General features: G+C 51.7%; 1 protein-coding gene across 4 annotated transcripts in view; it reads left to right on the forward strand.

Annotated features, from left to right (window-relative positions):
* The window catches only part of LOC144818757 (uncharacterized), a 261995-nt gene that overhangs the window by 92007 nt on the left and 151621 nt on the right, over window positions 1-18367 (forward strand). For 2 of the 4 annotated variants that reach the window (XM_078676475.1, XM_078676477.1), the window contains exon 4: window positions 7410-7532. In XM_078676475.1, the coding sequence (XP_078532601.1) occupies window positions 7410-7532 (123 nt within the window). The remainder of the gene's footprint in view (window positions 1-7409; window positions 7533-18367) is intronic. The other 2 variants (XM_078676476.1, XM_078676478.1) reach the window with 1 other exon arrangement.

The raw sequence follows: 18367 nt of genomic DNA on the forward strand, positions 1-18367 counted from the left end.
GGGGTAGACAGTAAGAGGGGGAATAGAAAGGAAGAAGAAAGATAGGCGACACGCCGCCACAAAACCCCACACAGGGGGTGCAAAAATAAGGGGGGAAGAGGGCTCATCCGAAGAGGAAGGGGCGGCATGGGTCCATAGTCCGCAAGCAATAAGAGGGTCAAGTCCAATGTAGGCACCCTCAGAGCGACAAGACCGCCCGAACTCCGCTCTCGGTCCAGTGACCTCCCCAAAGCATAGCTAGTCGCCGCAAGAGAGCAGCAAGGAGGAAGAACTAAAGACACTTACCCCAACTCCCCCCCACCCTCATCCCTCCCCAACATCACCCACCCCCCAGTGGCGGCGACCAACAAGCATACCAAACAATCCAGTCATCCTAGAAATCAAATTTGGAAAAGATGGAGGGACCGCAGCGTTGACGGGCATACAGCCGAGGGCAAACCTCGGGACAGAAATCGTACAAGTGAGCCCCAATTGTACATGAAATTCTTGTAGTTCCCCAAGAAGATGTCAGAGAGGCGTTCCATGCTCAACAGACGCCACAGTCGAGCATGCCACAAGGAAATAGCCGGGGTAGATGGAGACTTCCACGCTGCAGCCAGAGTCACCTTGGCCGCACCCAAACACAACCACATGACACGCTTATCCGCCCTGGTCTGGTATTCAAGTAGTGGATCCCTAAGCCCTAAGAGGACAAAGTCCAAGGAATTCGGAACCGGATACCCCAAAATGTCTCTAATGTGGGACAGAATCTCAGCCCAGAATGGTTGAATGGAGGGGCAATCCCACCAAATATGCTTAAAGTCTCCCAGCATCCCACAGCCCCGCCAGCATCTATCCGAGGTGGCCGGGAATATGCGGTGCAATTTGGCGGGGTACAAGTACCAATCAAAGATGAGTTTCATATGGGCTTCTCTGAGGTCAGTAGAGTGATTGTGCGCTGTAACATCTCTCCATAGAGCCCGCCATTCGTTGGTGGAGATGTCCCTTCCCAGAGTGGATTCCCAATGATCTAGGTAACGGGGACGCGGAGACACAGCAGTATCCAATAATAATTTGTACAAAAAAGAAATCGCACCCCTCATGGTAGCAGTGCGAAGAAGAAAGGACTCAAATCGCGACAAGGGCCTAGTGGCAGCATCTATCACGGCAGGCGATGTCGCCCAATGCAGGAGTTGGAGATGCCGAAAGCTTTCCGTCGGGAGGACATCGTAGTCCCTCATACAGTTGTGGAAAGTGAGGGGTACAGCGCCATGAAACAGGTGGGTGAGGGCCCTACAGCCCCCTTTCCTCCAAGCGTCGAAGGGACCCTCCGCGAGGGCCGGGGGGAAGGCCGGATTGAAGTGAATCGGGGTGAATGGGGACGGGAACGTGGTCCAACGGTCGTCACCACTTACCGTGTCCCACACCTTCAGCACCGAGCTCGTGGGGGTGCTAATATAAGCATTCCTGGGGCGATCCGCCTTAGGCTTCCAAACCAGATCCCAGACGGAGCGGCCCGCAATGCTGCGATCCATGTGGAGCCAATGTTTTTCCGACTCCTGTTGGGACCACTCCACTATGATCCTTAGTTGAGCAGCCTTGTAATACAGATGCATGTCTGGGAAGCCTACTCCCCCTTCCAAGCGTGGGCGCCTCAGGACGTGGAATGGAAGCCGTGCTCGGCCTCCCTGCCAGACAAACCGCAGCATCATAGTCTTCAATCGGCGGAAATAGTCTAGCCCTATCGGAATAGGCAAGGCCTGAAATAAATACAACAGTTTGGGAAGGAGCACCATTTTTAAGGCGTGAATCCTGCCCAGCCACGAGATGAACTTAGGCTTCCAACGATCCAACTCAGTCCGCATCGAGGAAAGCATCGGGGGGAAATTAGCGTGGAATAGGGCATTCACGGATGAAGTCAACCGCACGCCCAGGTATAGCAAGGTTTCCGTCGCCCAGGCTAACGGAGTGAGCTGCCTGGTCACTTGTACCTCCCCGGCCGAGAGGGTCAGGTTCAGGATGAAGGATTTATCAAAATTAACCTTAAATCCCGCGACCGCCTCGTAAGCAGATAGCACAGAGTGGACATGCGGCAGCGACAGGGCCGGTTCCTTGATAGACAGTAAGACATCGTCCGCAAAGAGCGAGATTTTGTGCTGCTCGCCCGCAAAGGGAAGACCCAGAATCCCCTCGTTGTCTCGCACCGCTAACGCCAACGGCTCGATGCTAAGAGCAAAGAGAAGGGGCGAGAGGGGGCAGCCCTGGCGCGTCCCTCGGGAGTGGCGAAAACTCGCGGATCTATGGCCGTTGATAAGCACACGGGACGTGGGCCCACTGTAATTAGCCTCAATCATCCTCACAAAAGAAGGCGAAAAGCCGAAGGCCAACAGCGTCTGGTGCAGAAACCCCCAGTCGACGCGGTCGAAAGCCTTCTCTGCGTCGAGCCCTACTAACACCGCAGGCATGCGAAAGCGCTCCGCCTTTTCGATGAGGTGTATGACGCGACGCAGGTTATCGTGGGTCTGTCTGCCCTTAATAAATCCCGATTGATCAGGATGAATCAGGGCAGGCATCAGGTCCTGCATCCTGCCCGCCAAGATAGAAGAATACAATTTGGCGTCCAAGTTGAGAAGTGCTATCGGGCGGTAGGACGTACAAAAAGCAGGGTCTTTCCCCGGTTTGGGAATAACACTAATCAAGGCCTCAGCCATAGAATCCGTGGTCCTGCCATCAATCGCCATTGCATTGAAGAGGGAGACTAGGTAGTCGCACACCTCTGAGGCAAACGTTTTGTAAAAAAGGGCCGTGTAGCCGTCTGGCCCGGGGGCCTTGTGCAGCTTCAGACCCCCAATGGCACCCAAAACTTCCTCCCTAGTGATGGGAGAGGATAGAGACTCGTTCCACTCCCTAGAGACTTGCGGGAGAGATAGGCCCTCCAGGAATCTGGATTGTGCGTCAGGATCGAGGGCATCGCTTGAGTAGAGCGCCGCATAAAAGCGCCCGAAAATGGCCGCCTTGTCCGCGTCTTTATGCTGAACAGTGCCCGCAGGGTCCCGGATGCCCCCGATATATTCCTTTTCGCGTTTGTCCCGGAGCTGCCGGGCAAGATGGCGTCCGATCTTGTTGCCCTGGGAATAGGAGGTGCGTCGGAGTCGCAAGAGCGTGAATTCCGCCCTGTTATTATAATGGGCCCTCAACTTCCCACGGACCGCCGTTAGAGGGCGAAGGGTCACCCTGGAGGGGTTCGCCTTGTGGGCCTGCTCCAAAGTAGCCAACTCCAATTCCAGAGCCTCCCTCTCTGCGCGCCTCAGCCTGTTCAGATTCGCGTTGAGAGCGAGGCACGTGCCCCGTAAGGAGGCCTTGCACGCGTCCCATGTGGTATATACCGATGTGTCCGACGGCGGGTTAAGAAGAAAAAAATCACTAATCGCTTTGCGTAAGGCCTTACACGACACCTCATCGCGCACTAGCGCCGCTGGGAAATACCACTTGCGCCAACCATCCCCCCCGGCGGCCCAATGCAGTCCCAGAACCACAAGGCTATGATCCGATAATGAGAGCGGGAAAATGCTAGCCAATTGTACGTTCCCTCGAAGGGCCTGACTCATCAAGATATAATCTATGCGGGAATACGAGTGGTGTACGTTGGAAAAAAAGGTGTAGTCTCTGGTCTGCGTGTGGAGAAAGCGCCAACTGTCGAGCAGTCCTAGGTCACCCAACTGCTTTTTAGTATCGTCTGAAAAGACGCCAGCGTCCGCTCTATGACCTCCAGAGCTATCCAAGCCCCTGTCCCACACCATATTAAAATCGCCTAGCAAAAGTAAATGGCCCTCCACAAAGTCCCCCATCCTGTCCAGCAGATCCCGCAGAAAGGCATTCTGTCCCGCATTAGGGGCATACAACACAGCAAAGGTACACAAGCGCCCTCGTAACAATCCCTTCACCAATAGCCACCGGCCGTCCCTATCCACACTCACTCCCATGGGCTGAAAATGCAGGGAGGCCCGGAAGAGCAGGGCCACCCCCCTGTGCTTTGTGGCCGCAGAGGCCCTATAGATAAGGGGGAACTGCCGATGTCGGAGCCTCAACTCATCCTTTCTAGCCAGGTGGGTCTCCTGGAGAGCCACCACATCCAAGTGGTGATCTAGGATGTACTTCCAGAGTTTTTGTCTCTTCTGCGGAGAGTTAAGACCCTTCACGTTCCATGTTCCTATGCTGACAGACATAAGGAAGTATACAGACTCCACGCCACGCTCACAGCCATACAGCCACGGTGCTCGCATCGGACCCACACGCACCCCTCAAGCCAAGCCCAGAGGAGGTAGATAAATACAGGGACCCCAGGGAAGAACCCCAGCCCCGACCAACCCAGAAGGCCCGCCCGTGCAGTCCGCAAGTCCCGTGTGTCACCCATAGTCCCAGGTAATGCAAGGAATAACAAAGGTGGGTCCCCAAGCCATATATAAATCACAGAAAAAAAGAGACCATTGCCCAAGGCACTCTCCACATCCACTCGCCACCCAACGTCGCCGCCACTCCCCGAACTTCCCTCCCCAACCCAAAAAATCCCCACCACAGCACCCAAGGTTAGAGCACCAACAATCCCACCCCTAACCCCCCCAAGAACAAAGAATAACAAAATGCAAGTCAATGCATTGAACCTGAACAGCGCGATCTTCAGTTCCAGAAGGTCCAGGTTCAAAAGGTCCCCGTCGATCCGGGGTTGGGGCAGGGGGGCCCTCCTAGGGACCCCCAGGTCCAAGGTCTGGGGTGTCTTCTCCAAAAGTACTATAGTACCCCAGGGACCTTAGGCCAAGAGCCCCTCCGACGCCACTCCATAAGAACGGGGTCACGCTGCTCCAGAGCTCGTCTGAGAATCCGTCATAGTGGCGGAGGCCACCGAAGCTACTGCCTCCCCTCTCTCCTGCTCCCTAGCTGCCGGGTCAGGCCGCCGCCGCTCCTGGGACGGGCCTATTCTGTGCCACGAGGAAGAACGGCGCCGTCTCCGGAATGGGGAGCCCCGCGGCTCCTGTGATGGCTCTGTGTCCTCAATGCCCAGAAGCTCTGTCGCCTCCCGCAGGGAACGGATCTGACGCAACCGATTCTCCCACCGAAAGATGATCCGGAAAGGATGTCCCCAAGAGTAGGATATGTCACGCTCCCGGAGAAAGGCGGTCACAGGACGGAAGGCCCTTCGTTTCTGCAAGGTCGACGCCGCCAGGTCCTGGTAAAGCTGGGGGTGATGGCCCCTGAATTGCAGCGATGCAGTGGTTCTCGCTTTCCGCAATATCTTTTCCTTCAGTTGGAAATCATGTACGCAGACGAGGATATCAGGCGGTGGACCCCCTCCCCTCCTGGGCAGTCCCACTCTGTGCACCCTATCCATCTGGACATCACGCATCTCCTCGTCCTCCAGGATCTGGAGAAACAGCGCTAGGACATATTCCCGCAGGTCACCCGCTTCCCCGTCCCATGGCACTGCCTTGATGCGAATGTTATTCCGCCTGGAGCGGTTCTCCAAATCCTCTGCATGGGATTGCAAGTCCAGATTTTGCTCTGTGAGGCGTATGACATCCTGTTGGAGTTGGTGCACATCGTTCGCAATGCTAAGGTCGTGGTCCTCCAACGTCGCTACTCTCTCCCCAATCCCATCCACATCTCTCCGCACCTCCCTGAGATCCGAGGCCAGCTGGGTACGAAGCTCTGAGATGTCCTCTTTGATAGTCGCGAAAAGTTCCTTCATGAAGGCTTTAGTCGCTGGCGCCTCATCGTCCGATGACCTGGAGGGACCGCCGGCCCCTGGCGACGCCGGTTGCTGCGACGATTTGGGGGCGACCTCCTTCCCCGCCTTCCCCCCCCTGCGTTGTGGGTTGGACATGGCTGCGGCCTGCTCCCACGTACCGCCACTCGGGCCCAGAATAACCGCAGCCGGGAGGCCGAGACGTGGACCGGCGATGTACCGCACCGGAGCGTCCGCTGAAGACACAGTTCGTCCTCTCCGATATGGGAGCACCGGCCAAAGAGCGGTTCTTCCTCCACCAGGCCTCTGCAACGCAGTGCCGCCGCCAGCACTCAGAGGCCCTCCAGCCTTACGGAGGCCCAAACCCTGGGTGGGCCAGTGGTTCAAGCGCCCCCGGCCTCCAGAACCGCGCCAGCGAGCCGTAAGGCGCCCGCGCGCAGTCGAAGGCCGCAGCCGCGTCGGCGGGGCTTCCCCCGGGGGGCCGCGACACAGTCGCACAGGCAGGTCACTCCATACGGTCCAGTAGCAAGTCACAGATGTATTAAAGTCCCTTTACTACCACGGTGCAGCCTCCCATTCAGCTCGGTGCCGCTGGTGGTGTGTCGGCGTATAGAGATCCCGCGCCGGACTCCCAGCCACTCGTAGCCCCCTGGTCCAAGTATGGGAGGCCTCAGTGTGGCACGTGGCTCAGGGAGAAATCGGGCCTCGCCACTATGGTGCTCCGCTGTTCCACCCCCTCCGACCCGTTCTCCAGTCCGCGGCTCACCGAGGGGGGGGGGGGGGGGGAAATCCGCTCACCCTACCCCCGCCGGGTCTGTGCACAATGTCCGATATGGGAGGTTTCAGGGGGCCGCCCTCAGGCTCACCGCAGGCTTCCCCGTCCACTCCTGGCGGCCCCAGACCCCGGTGCGGGCCGGCAAAGCACCTCCACACGGCGACCAGCCAGTATTCCTCGGCTGGCGCGATCCGCAGTCCTCCGCACCTGTGCAGCGTAGCAGGGCTCCCGCTAGAGCCGCTTCGGAGCCCAGGACCGCTCCGCCGCCTCCGGCCTCCCGGGCACGCGAGGCCGCTGCTCCACAGGCCTCGGCTCGGTCTCCTCCGGACAGCTCCTGTCGGGCACCCCTCACTCAGGCGGCGACACCGGAACACTCCGCCAGCAAGCGGCAGCCTCCGTCGAACGCGTAGCACCGGCAGAACGCCTCAGGACCCCGCTGTAAGCCGCTGTGCAGGATCGGCGTCGGAGAGGCTCGAGAAAGCGTCCTACTCCGACGCCATCTTGGCCACGCCCCCCCTATCTAATCATTCTTATGCTTCTATTTGAAGACCCACAGCTAGAATTTCTGATTTATTACGCTTATCTGAAATTCAGATACCTCTATAGATATGCAGTTCTTCTGTCACCCTTGGGATGGGTTATTCAGGTTTCTGTAATGGTAATAGTATATCGTTATTGAAAACAGTGGAAAAAGAAATGCAAAGCTGTATCTAAGAGGGTATATAGTATTTTAATTGCCATTATGTGTTTGTATATTACTTGTTGATTATTTAGTTTATTGTCTGTCTTATGTGCAAGTCTTCAATAGCTAACTAACTTATTGTGTGTAAAACTATTATTACATATAAAGACTGAAAGCCTAATACAAATCAATACTTGGGAATTCTAAATCATAGCTCGCTCTTTTTATGACAGGTGAGGCGATTATCAATGCAGAAGTGTTATTCAGGACAAAAATAGAAGAAACCCAACGCCCGAACAATTCCAGAGACAAAGGAAGGGTCCGAAATGATTCCTTTAGCACAGGTGATAAAGAGAGTATGTGTTCATTCATATGTTTGCTGTTAACGTAACATAATCATCTCTACATGCTTATTACACCATATATAACAACCGTGGGGTGTGTTTCAGCGGGACACAAATCTTAAATGTTTATCAGATCAAAGCTAGCTATTATGAAAGGTACTGAACTGAGGTAGAAGCTGTTTATTATATGTGTGGTTCTTGAATTGACATGTATACCAGAAATTAACAAATGTGTTTTTACAAAAGTGTACATTGCAGCAGAAAATCGCAGGGAGTGGGAACGGTACCTGCTGCATTAACACATATGGAGCTGAAGTCCTTTCATGATTCCCTGTAAATGTCTGTTAATACATGGATGTAGGCATGTGAAGGAAGAATCAGCTATCAGTTTTTTCTTGTGTTTATTGTTTGCTATTAGGATTGCTTGTGACTTCCTGTGGGTTGATATGCATATGAGATATGGATGAGGTGAAGCATTTAGTTAAGCAAGTGTTATTATTTGCAGTGCTTTAGTTGTGGAACATACATTGGTATTTAAAAACATATAGTTATCAAGGCAAGAGGCTATGTATTTCTGGACACCCTCAGCTGTCTCGCGTGCACCTGATTTCTAAAAGTTGACTCTCCATTAGCATGTGTCATTGACTGTTAGTTTATCCTTGAAGTCTTGATAGGAGCATGATGTTGTGCTTGTAAGTTTCTAACTTTTGAATAAATTTTTAACGTTTGTCAGGACTTATATTGCACGCTCATAATTCTCTTCAATGTGCTTCAGTCCATTTCTCACTCCCCGTTTGCTTTTCTCCACATTCTCTCTCTGATCTGGCTTTGGCTTAGACCATAGCCTGTCGCAGCAGAAAGGTCAAAACACATATGTTCTGGTCCTATCTCCGTTCAACACAATCACAAGAGACACAGGTGCCATGGACTAATGAAACACTGAGAACATCAGATTGTCAGAATAAAAAAGCATTTGTAGTAAATGATCAAGTACCAGTGCACTGTAGAGGCGTGGCTTACGCGCTGACCGGGATGGCTGTGTGAGCTTGCAGCTCCGCGCCGAGTCCCTTCATTTATCCTGTAAATCTGCCCTTTGGTGCCCTTGGAGGCACGCTCCTGCTGTGTAGGGCGTCACTTCACCGGAGGGGAGAGTCTGGACCTCAGCGGGTCCTCGCTTGCAGCGTGCGGATCGGAGCCCGGAGCCGCTGGTCCGCAGACAAAGGGAAGATGGCGGCGAGCGGAGCTCGGAGGGTCTGAGAGCTGCGTCCGTGCTCTGCTCTGACCCGACGGAGGCAGCCCGACGGGGTGAGCGGAGCGGGGACGAACCGGGGCTGACTGCGGTGAGGAGCGGTGGGACTGTACACACCCCGCGGCTCGGGGAGTGCGGCGCCCCTCCCCCCCCGCTTCTGCACGCCCTGACGAGAGGGCTTGGGGGACAACGGGTTGCTCCTGAGCAGCGGCGTGAGCATCTGGTGGTGGCCTCCTGCCTGAGGGACCGGTCGGGCGGCGCTGCAAGGGGCCGATCGCAGGGAGAGCGGCTGCCCGCGTGAGCGGTGCTGTGGAAGAGTGGCGGCTTGCGCATCGGCCGCGAGTCCGAATTGGACCTGGGTCCCTCTGCTCGTAGGGCCCCCATTGGAGCGACTGGAACTGGTGGGGGCGTCCTGGGTGTCCTGGGACCAGCAGCAGGCGCAGCCCACAAAGGGCCCGTGCAGTGTGGATGCTGGGCGAACGGGGGTAGAGTCCGGAGACAGCGGACCCAGAGGCTGCGGGGTGCTGGCTTGGACAGTGGGCGTGATCGATTATGGACAGTGCTCGCCCGATTTGCTAGTGGGGCACTGAGGATTTGCTGCCTTGGTAGGGCTGAACACTATGGGCCTCGGGCACCACCCGGCCATACACTAGCAGGACCATTCTGTGAGCGGAAGGACGCCCAATAGTGCTGCAGGGACACGGTGGGACCGTGATTGAGGTTGCCGGACACGGTGCGCTTCCTGGCTAGGTGACGCGGAGAAGGGATCCGGGTCCGAGGGGCCTGCGCTGTGAGTACGGTGAACTGGTGTGGCCTCGGTGGCGCCTAGACCGGATCGGCGTTCCATTGACCTCCCGAGGCCCTTAAGGCCTTCTGTGGTGACGACCACAGGTTAGATTAATGTGTGGGGTGTTGGTGGTTTGGAACGGGGCTGAAGCTGGGTTATTAGGTCCTGTCCTGGGGAGAGGGGTTTGGGGTGTTGTTTGGGGTGTTTTGAAGGGGATATACAACTGCTGCAGTGCGGGGGATATTTGTTGGCTAGTACCATTATGCAAAGTGATCCACCATGGGGACGTTACCTAATTTGAAATGTATCACATGGAATGTCCGAGGGCTTCGTACGATGGTGAAACGTCATAGGGTGCATGCCTACCTGGTGAGGCGGGGTGTACAAATTGCAATGCTTCAGGAGACCCACCTATCCAAGACAGAGTGCGGGGCTTTACAGAAGAGGTGGCGAGGTCAGGTATTTGGCACGACATACTCAGCATTCGCCAGAGGGGTGCTGATTTGGGTAAGGGCGGGCACGCCGTTCCAAATGACGAGCCAGCGGGTTGATCCGGAGGGCAGATATGTAGCGGTTGAGGGGCGACTTTGTGGCAGGGAGGTGGTCCTGTGCAATATATATGCCCCCAACTCTGATCAGGCCCTCTTCTTTGAGGGTCTATCAAGCTCGCTGGCCTATTTCTTGGCGGGCCCTCTCCTACTGGCAGGAGATTTCAATTCATTCACAGATGTGCGGCTGGATAGGTCACATCCGCCATTGGTCGATTCTCCGGTGCGCAGGCTAGCAACCCACAGGAGGGAGTGGCAGGAGAGGTGGGGATTGATAGATGTGTGGAGGGAACAACATCCTGAGGTCAGGGATTACTCTTACTTTTCCACACTTCATGATTTGCATGTTAGATTGGACTCTGTGCTGTGCGGTGGCCCCCTGGCGGCTGCGGTGACCCAGTCTGAATACTTGACCAGAACCATTTCAGATCATAACCCTCTACTGATCTCGATGCAGTGGCAGCAGGCGAGATCGGCGGTCCCGTCTTGGCGACTGCGGCCTGATACATTGGAAGATCCGGTGTTTAGTGACACGGTTCGACAGGGCATTGACTATTATTTCGGGGAAAATGGAGGCTCGGCCTCGACAAGATCAGCGGAGTGGGATGCAATGAAAGTGGTGGTGAGAGGGGTGTGCATGGGCAGATTTTCGAATGCGAGACAAACAGTACTGAATGATCTTGCGAAAGCGGAAGAGGTGTTGAGAGGGCTGGAACAGCGAAGGCCTGAGCGGCCAGACTTGCAGGGCCAACTGATGCAGGCTAAGGAAGTGGTAGCGACGGAGACGGAGCGGCTGCGGTGCTATGATTATAAGTCGTATATTACTAAGGTACATGAGGAACGTGATAAGGTGGGGACGCTCTTGGCCAAACTAGCTGATCCAGGGCCAAGGGGGTGCCTGATCATGAGTGTACGAAAGGAAGATGGGGACGTGGTTTATTCTCAGTCAGCAGTCCTGGCGCGCTTTCAGTCCTACTACACGGGATTGTATGAAAGCCACCTAGAGGCAGGGGTCTCGGAGATAGGCGAGTACCTGGATCTGGTTCCGCTGCCGGTGTTAGATAGCGAAGAAGCGGTAGCATTGGGGGGACCCATAACATAGGCAGAGATACGGGGAGCGATTAACCATATGGCACGGAATAAAACCCCGGGGGTGGACGGGCTTCCGATAGAATTCTATGCCAAATTTGTTGATATACTAGCACCTAGATTGTTGGAGGTGTACTCGGAGGCGAAGCAGGTGGGGTGCTTGCCTGAATCAATGAGAGAGGCGCTGGTAGTACCGCTGCTGAAGCCGGGGAGGGATGCATTGGACGTGACTTCTTACCGCCCGCTATCTATGTTGACGGTGGACTATAAGATATTGAGTCGCATCCTGGCCGCCAGGTTGCTGCCCCACATGACCACATTAGTACACAGGGATCAGGCGGGATTTATCCCGACCAGGAACACCTCGATGAACATACGTCGTCTGATCCGCATCATGGATGGTGCCGGGGCATCGGCTCTTGACCCCGTGGTGCTGGCGGTTGATATCGAAAAGGCTTTTGATAGCCTCGAATGGGAATACCTGGATGGAGTACTGTTGAAATTTGGGATAGGTGAAGGCTTTCGGAGATGGACGAGGGTGCTTTACTCGTCGGCGAAGGCGCGAGTGCGGCTGGGGCCTCTTATATCTTCGGCCTACCCAGTATGTAGGGGGACAAGACAGGGTTGCTCGCTGTCCCCTCTGCTGTTTGCTTTGGCAATGGAGCCGTTGGCGGCACAGGCACGGTCGGGCACCACGTACATTGGGGTAGCGCAAGGACCGGAGTCACACTATATATCACTGTACGCTGATGATTTATTATTATATCTAGCGGACCCAGTACGCTCACTGGAGGGAGCAATGGATATGCTGAGTAGATTTGGGCAACTATCAGGCCTCAGGGTGAATTGGACCAAGACCTGTGTATTTCCTTTGCGGAAGGGTACGCCCAGTCCACTGCTGACGAGAGAGGTGGTATGGGAGTCCTCCTGTTTTACCTATCTGGGGGTGCGCATTTATCATGAGGCTGTGGACCTCTTGGACGGGAACGTGGGGCGGTGTATTCGTGCGCTGAAGGGCTGCATGGATTTCTGGGCCTCCCTTCCGTTGTCAGTATTGGGACGAGTGGCATTGTTGAAGATGGTGGCACTCCCGCGGCTGCTCTACTATTTCCGGACGCTACCGATATGGATCCCGCAGCGGATTTTTAAAGATCTGAAGACACTGGTGATTGGTTTCCTTTGGGGCCATGGGCGGAGCAGGGTGGCATTGGGTACCCTGACTAGATCCAAACCTGAGGGGGGATTAGCCGTTCCCGACTTTGAGTTATATTACCTGGCGGCACAACTTCAGGTATTGACACTGAATGTCGCCAGGGAATTCAGGGGCCCTGAGCACGGACGGGGGCTTGGCATCCAGAGGAGGGTTTTGTCATATATCATAATGCAACAGAAACTAGAAGTAAGAGGGCTTACGATAGAGGAAAGGACGCTTAAATTATGTTGGCATAGGAGCTTAAAAAGAGCGAAAAGAGACCGGCCGTATGCGCCGGAGATACCGCTGGGCATGCTGACCGCGCTGCCTCATGGGGGCGATTGGTCTCAACTGTTGGCATGGGAGGAGCTGGGCTTGCAGGTAGTGGGGGATCTGTATGTTGATGGGACACTGGTCCCCTATCAGGCGCTACAGGAACAATTTGGCCTACCGGATGGAACTTTCCTGCTGCACGCAGCGGTGGTGGCAGCGATGCTGAAACATTGGAAGAAAGGGTTGGAAGAGCCGGAAGTGGCCATGGCATGTCAATATGTGGTGATGGCGGCGGGCACTGTTAAAGCGGTGACTTGTCTCCAAGCTAGACTGCTGAGTGAGGGACTGGCTCCACTGCTGGTGTTGAAATCGCGGTGGGAGGTCAGAATAGGACAGCTCATACCGGACACGGTTTGGAGCCAAGTGTTGAGACGTACTTGGAAGGGAACGAGGAATGCGCGATTTCAACTGGTGCATTTTTTCATTATCCATAGGGCGTACCTGACACCGGAGAGGGTGAAACGGTATTTCCAGGTCCTCGATGCCGTGTGCCCGAGATGCTTGGCGCCCGAGGTAGATCTGGATCATATGCTATGAAATTGCCCGAAGTTAGGGACGTACTGGCCGGTAGTAGGGGAACTCCTGAACACAGTAACGGATAGGGAGGTAGATTTTGATATGGCAGCATGTCTGCTCCTCTGGTTCCCTCATACTAAGAGGACAAAAATTACTAGTAAATTTATAGACCTGGGAGTCATGCTGGCTCAAAGAGAGATCACTTGGCACTGGAAGTCTAAGGAAGGGCCGTCAGTGAGGCGATGGATGAATGAGTTGTTGAAGTGGTCTGGTTGCGAAAGTATTCTTAGAATGCGGCAGGCCACTAGGACTGGCAATGAGAAGTGCTTGGAGTTGGCGAGGGCATGGGAGATGGTAGTCCAGGCATTGCGTGACTATATGACGGAAGACGAAGAGGAAGAGCGGTGATAGTTGGGCTCCATGTGGATTAAACGAAGGTGAATGGATCCTATGGGGGGTGTACTCTGGTGTTTGCAAGGCTTATCGGTACCCGAATTAGCAGCAGTTGGGGGGGTGGGGGGAGGACGTTCTTGAGAGGGGTAGTTAGGCACCGTGTCGTGATTCGGATGAACCAACTAGGCCTGGACGGATGTGGACGAGAACTGCAATAGGTGCCCAGGGAGTAATCTGGGTCTTGATGGTGCACGGGGGGGACGGGCTTTGGGGGGATAAAAGCGGATACTACATGGTGTAACCGACCGGGCGCTTGAGAAGGACATACATTGAGGCAGCTTCTGGAGATCAGTACCTTTGGTTCGCCGCCCAGCCTCCGGGATGTGGGCTAAATGGCTGTGTAGAGTATTTGCTTCATTTTCAATTGTGATGCCAAAAGTGTAATGGTTGGTCTATTTTTGAGGACTTGTCTCTAATTCTGCAATAAAAACAAACAAAAAAAAAAAAGTACCAGTGCACTGTAAAGAAGTGTGGTAACTCTTTAAAACACGTTTGTCAACAGAACTCACTGAATTAATGTGCTCTGAATACTTAAAAGTCTTATGTATCACAGCCTACAGATTTAGCCTATTTATAGTAGGAGCGAGGAAGCATGAAGAATTAGGGTTGAGGAACAAATTATCTGAAAATCATTGTGGGACTAAGAGGTAGAAATCCATCTTGTTTCCATGAGTGTGGGGAATGAGTGGAGAGAGGGTCAAAGTGGGGTTATTTGTTCTATTTTACTACCATGATGCCAGCGTCCGGGTTGTAGGCGTGGTTGTATGTTTTATTTTCTATTGTATGTAGAAGTTCATGAAAATAGACCGGCGCCATAAACATCGGATTTAGAATTGGAGTTAGACTTAGAATATTTCCCTGGTGTGTGGGGAGCCTGGACCGCTTCAGATCTGTATAGTCTTAAATTGGTTTGCCTCATTCCTTCAAAGTAGAACTCAAAGAATCAAAGTCCACCTCGACCTTTCCAACAGTAAGCCGGTCTCAATTGGAGTTCCACTAGGATCCGCACTCTCACCAACTCTTTTCAACCTCTATCTGGAAACTCTTACCGAAATTCCGAAACGGACTAGCATACAATATCATATGTAGGTGAATGATACTCAACTGTATATGAATATTTCTTCACTGGAGAACATCATTACTCTCAACAATGCTCTTTTAAAAACCTAACAATGGTTATCTCACAGTCACCTTTTGCTAAATACACTCAAAACTGAATTCCTTTTGCTTGTCCCTCCAATCATTCAGCGCCCATTCAGGACTGGCTCAAACAACTAACAGTCCTCAACTGCACCCCACATTTTGTTGGCTCCACTAGATCACTTGACCTAATCCTGGACAAATGCCTGAATATGCAGGAACACATCAGTGTGACAAGAAGAGGAGCCAATCACCAACTCTGCACATTAAGGAAAATCAAACCGTTTCTGTCGCCCACTGACCTGCAACAGCTGTCAAATTCCTCGTTATCTTCCATTTAGAATACAGAATTACGACCCTGGCTAAGCTGCCCAAAGCTAAATTTGCCTCTTTAAGAGCCACTCTGAACTCTGCTGACCGACTCATCACAGGCTCAAGAAAGCGTGACCACATCACACCTGATCTAATTGAACAAAACTGGCTTTCCCTCGATGCAAGGATCGATTTCAGGTGGAAATCGCTCCCTAAGAAGTTCAAACACTCTACTGCTGAAACCACCTAAGTTCAAAAAGAAGGCAACCTACAACCGCACCTTTCTCCGGTCTTGCCCCGATTATATGGAATGCTGTCTCATCAGAACAATCCCCTAGACCTCTACATTTAAAAAAAGAAGTCAAAGGCCTGCTCCTGAATAACTACATGCAACAATAGTACTGTAGCCTCACAAACTATTTCAATTGACCGTACAACCCTGCCCTCCCTTATCTACTATGCAGTATGCATCTTAACTGTTTATATTTCTATTTTTTGTCTTCAATGTGCTTCTGCTGTATATGCCCAGTTATCTATTATGTTTCCTGCTCTTGCTTAACCAGCGGCTGCATTGTACAGCACTCTGATACCCGGCCGGATCATGTTCGCACTTTATAAAACTTTTCAAATAGAAATAAATAAATATCTACCTTTTATATGTGTGTTCGTAGCATGTGTGGCTATAGACACACATGGTTGTTCATACTCTTGCGATGTATTGTTGGGTTTGGAGCTAGTTTTTATTGAAGAACTTAGAATCATAAGACCTGTTCTGGCGTCTCCTACAGTCCACAAGGCACAAAGACACAGGATTCACCTAAAATGCTTTGCTTCTGCCATTAGGCTTGGATATTTTGAGTACAAGCTCCAAGACTGACACTTTGTGTCCTTACTATTCGGGCCTAGCTCTTCAGCACTTCAAGAATAATTATTCAGAAGACAACCGGCAAACCTCAGCACAACTGCTTTCTCAGCAAATCATGGTTGTGGACCTTCAGCGTCCCGCAACTCGAACTTTGGCACTGACCTCCAGGCACAATCCTTTATGAAACATGGGTGCTATAGTCAGAAAATGCTTAGGGGAGGATATGGAATAAACAATATTCAACATTACCCTAGGTGCAACATCAAATACTGGCAGTTTAACCAGCGCATAGCGCATGTTTGTAACTTTTGTCTCTCCCCGATAAAGGGTCTAATGTTTATAAACATAATATATGTAGATCAATGCTGGTTATCATGGCTGGTACAGAATTTTAAGGTAGACAGAGTTTATTATATGTATATATGTATGTTGAATTGACATGTAGACGAAACATTTATAAAATGTGTTTTTACAGACTTCTAATGTTGAGAGCATTGCAGCAGAAAATTACCATTCACACGGAGTAGCAAAAGCACTTCCTGCATTAATAATATGTATGGGGCAGGAGCCCTTTTCTGACTCCATGTGAATGGCTGTGAATGAAGGGATGGAGGTTTAAGAGGAAAGAATCAGCTGCCAGTTTTTCCATATCCCTCTTAATTGGTAACATGATGGGTTGTAACTTCCTGAGGGTTGAGATGGTTGAGATGAAGCAGTTAATTGAGTAGGTGTTGTTTTATGCTGTGCTTGAGTTGTGGAATGTGCATCGGTATTTAAAAACATATAGTAATTTATGCAAGTTGCTGTGAGAGCCCAATAGAAAACTAATTTACAAATTGGCAGAACTGAAAACATTGATGTTCAGTGAATCAAGAAGTAACAGTTATAACCCTGTACTGTAAAGGAAATCAATACTTGTTAGTACAAGCAAAGTTGCTGTATTATCTTCACGCCATCAATGTGAACAAATGCAGAAATACAGTGGTTTTTTAACGTGATAAAAACTAAAATAATTCCACTGTGTGTGTGGGAACCCCGGAACACCTCACATCTCTATCTGTATCTAGCTATATATATATTCACAGAAAAAACCATTGGTTTCAGACATGTTATAGTTAGGAATTAGAATTTAAAAAACCTTAGAAATTCACTGAAAAAAACATAGGTTTTAGGGATGTTATAGTTAGCTGGACATTTCACTCGTACAAAACCATTGAAATTCCTCCATTATAGTTAGTTCTGCTAACTATAACTCGCACGCCCGCAATCCACTGCTGATGATGTCACATCTTACATCATTCATGCCATGATCAGTGTCATGATGACATCTCAAATAACACCAGCGGAGCCGCGCCTGGGGACACTTGGACCAGAACTCCCATTGAGTTCATTGCAGATTGGCAATTACCACCCCAGACGTTCAGGAGGCTCATGATGCGAATAACATAAAAAAGACAAGTAAAGCGATTCGCTTATACTTAAGCTATACCGCTGTAGGTACATTGTAGCCTATAGACTATACACATATATATATTTTTATAAATACTTAGCATTGCTATTTTCATAGTGATACGTGAGTAAGGTGGGGAAGTTGTGCACCCTGTCCTGAAGAAGGAGCTGTGTCTCCGAAACATGTCGACGCACACATGAGGTGATGTACATAATCACGACATAAACACCTCGCACTTCATTTCTTTTAATAGCACCAGCCCGGGGACCGAATTAAAGGTTTTTTCAATGTCCTACGAGCCAGGTACTTTTTAAGTTTTTCACGTTACCCACCACTCACTCACTTTATTGTAAAATTACCCTCACATGCACCATACATAGTCTAATAAAAAGTGCTCCTGCGTAGTCGTAGGTCGTAGCACGCCGCATCCCGTAGAGGGGTGCGAAGACCCCTATGATGAAGCGTGACACCAAGGGTCCTTTTGGTGTGTGAGGTGTAATTTAAAAAACACTAAGTGCTCCACACCACTGTGAGGAACACTTTCACTACAATACCAGGTGGATTCTCTTTGATAATTTAGACATCTCAAATGACATCACTGATGATATCACTGATGACATCATCCACGTGACAATCAGATACACCTCATCATACACTAGTATAACCTTTCATCACTCACTGTAAAATACAGAGTACCGTATTTGAATCCATTGACACACCAATACAAGTTTCTAAAAAGTCTAAAAGCCCCGGGGGTGGTGGTCCCCGGGGCTGGGGGGTCCGTTTCGGACCCCCCAATTTGAATATTTAGGTCCCCGCGGCGTGTGGGGGGGCTCGAGTCCCCCCACACAGGGTATTTTTCAAAAAAAGAAAGCCCCAGGGGTGGCGGTCCCCGGGGCTGCGGGGGGGGGGG

This window comes from Lissotriton helveticus, chromosome 2_1, assembly GCF_964261635.1.
Source record: "Lissotriton helveticus chromosome 2_1, aLisHel1.1, whole genome shotgun sequence".
In the NCBI taxonomy this organism is placed as follows: Eukaryota; Metazoa; Chordata; class Amphibia; order Caudata; family Salamandridae; genus Lissotriton; species Lissotriton helveticus.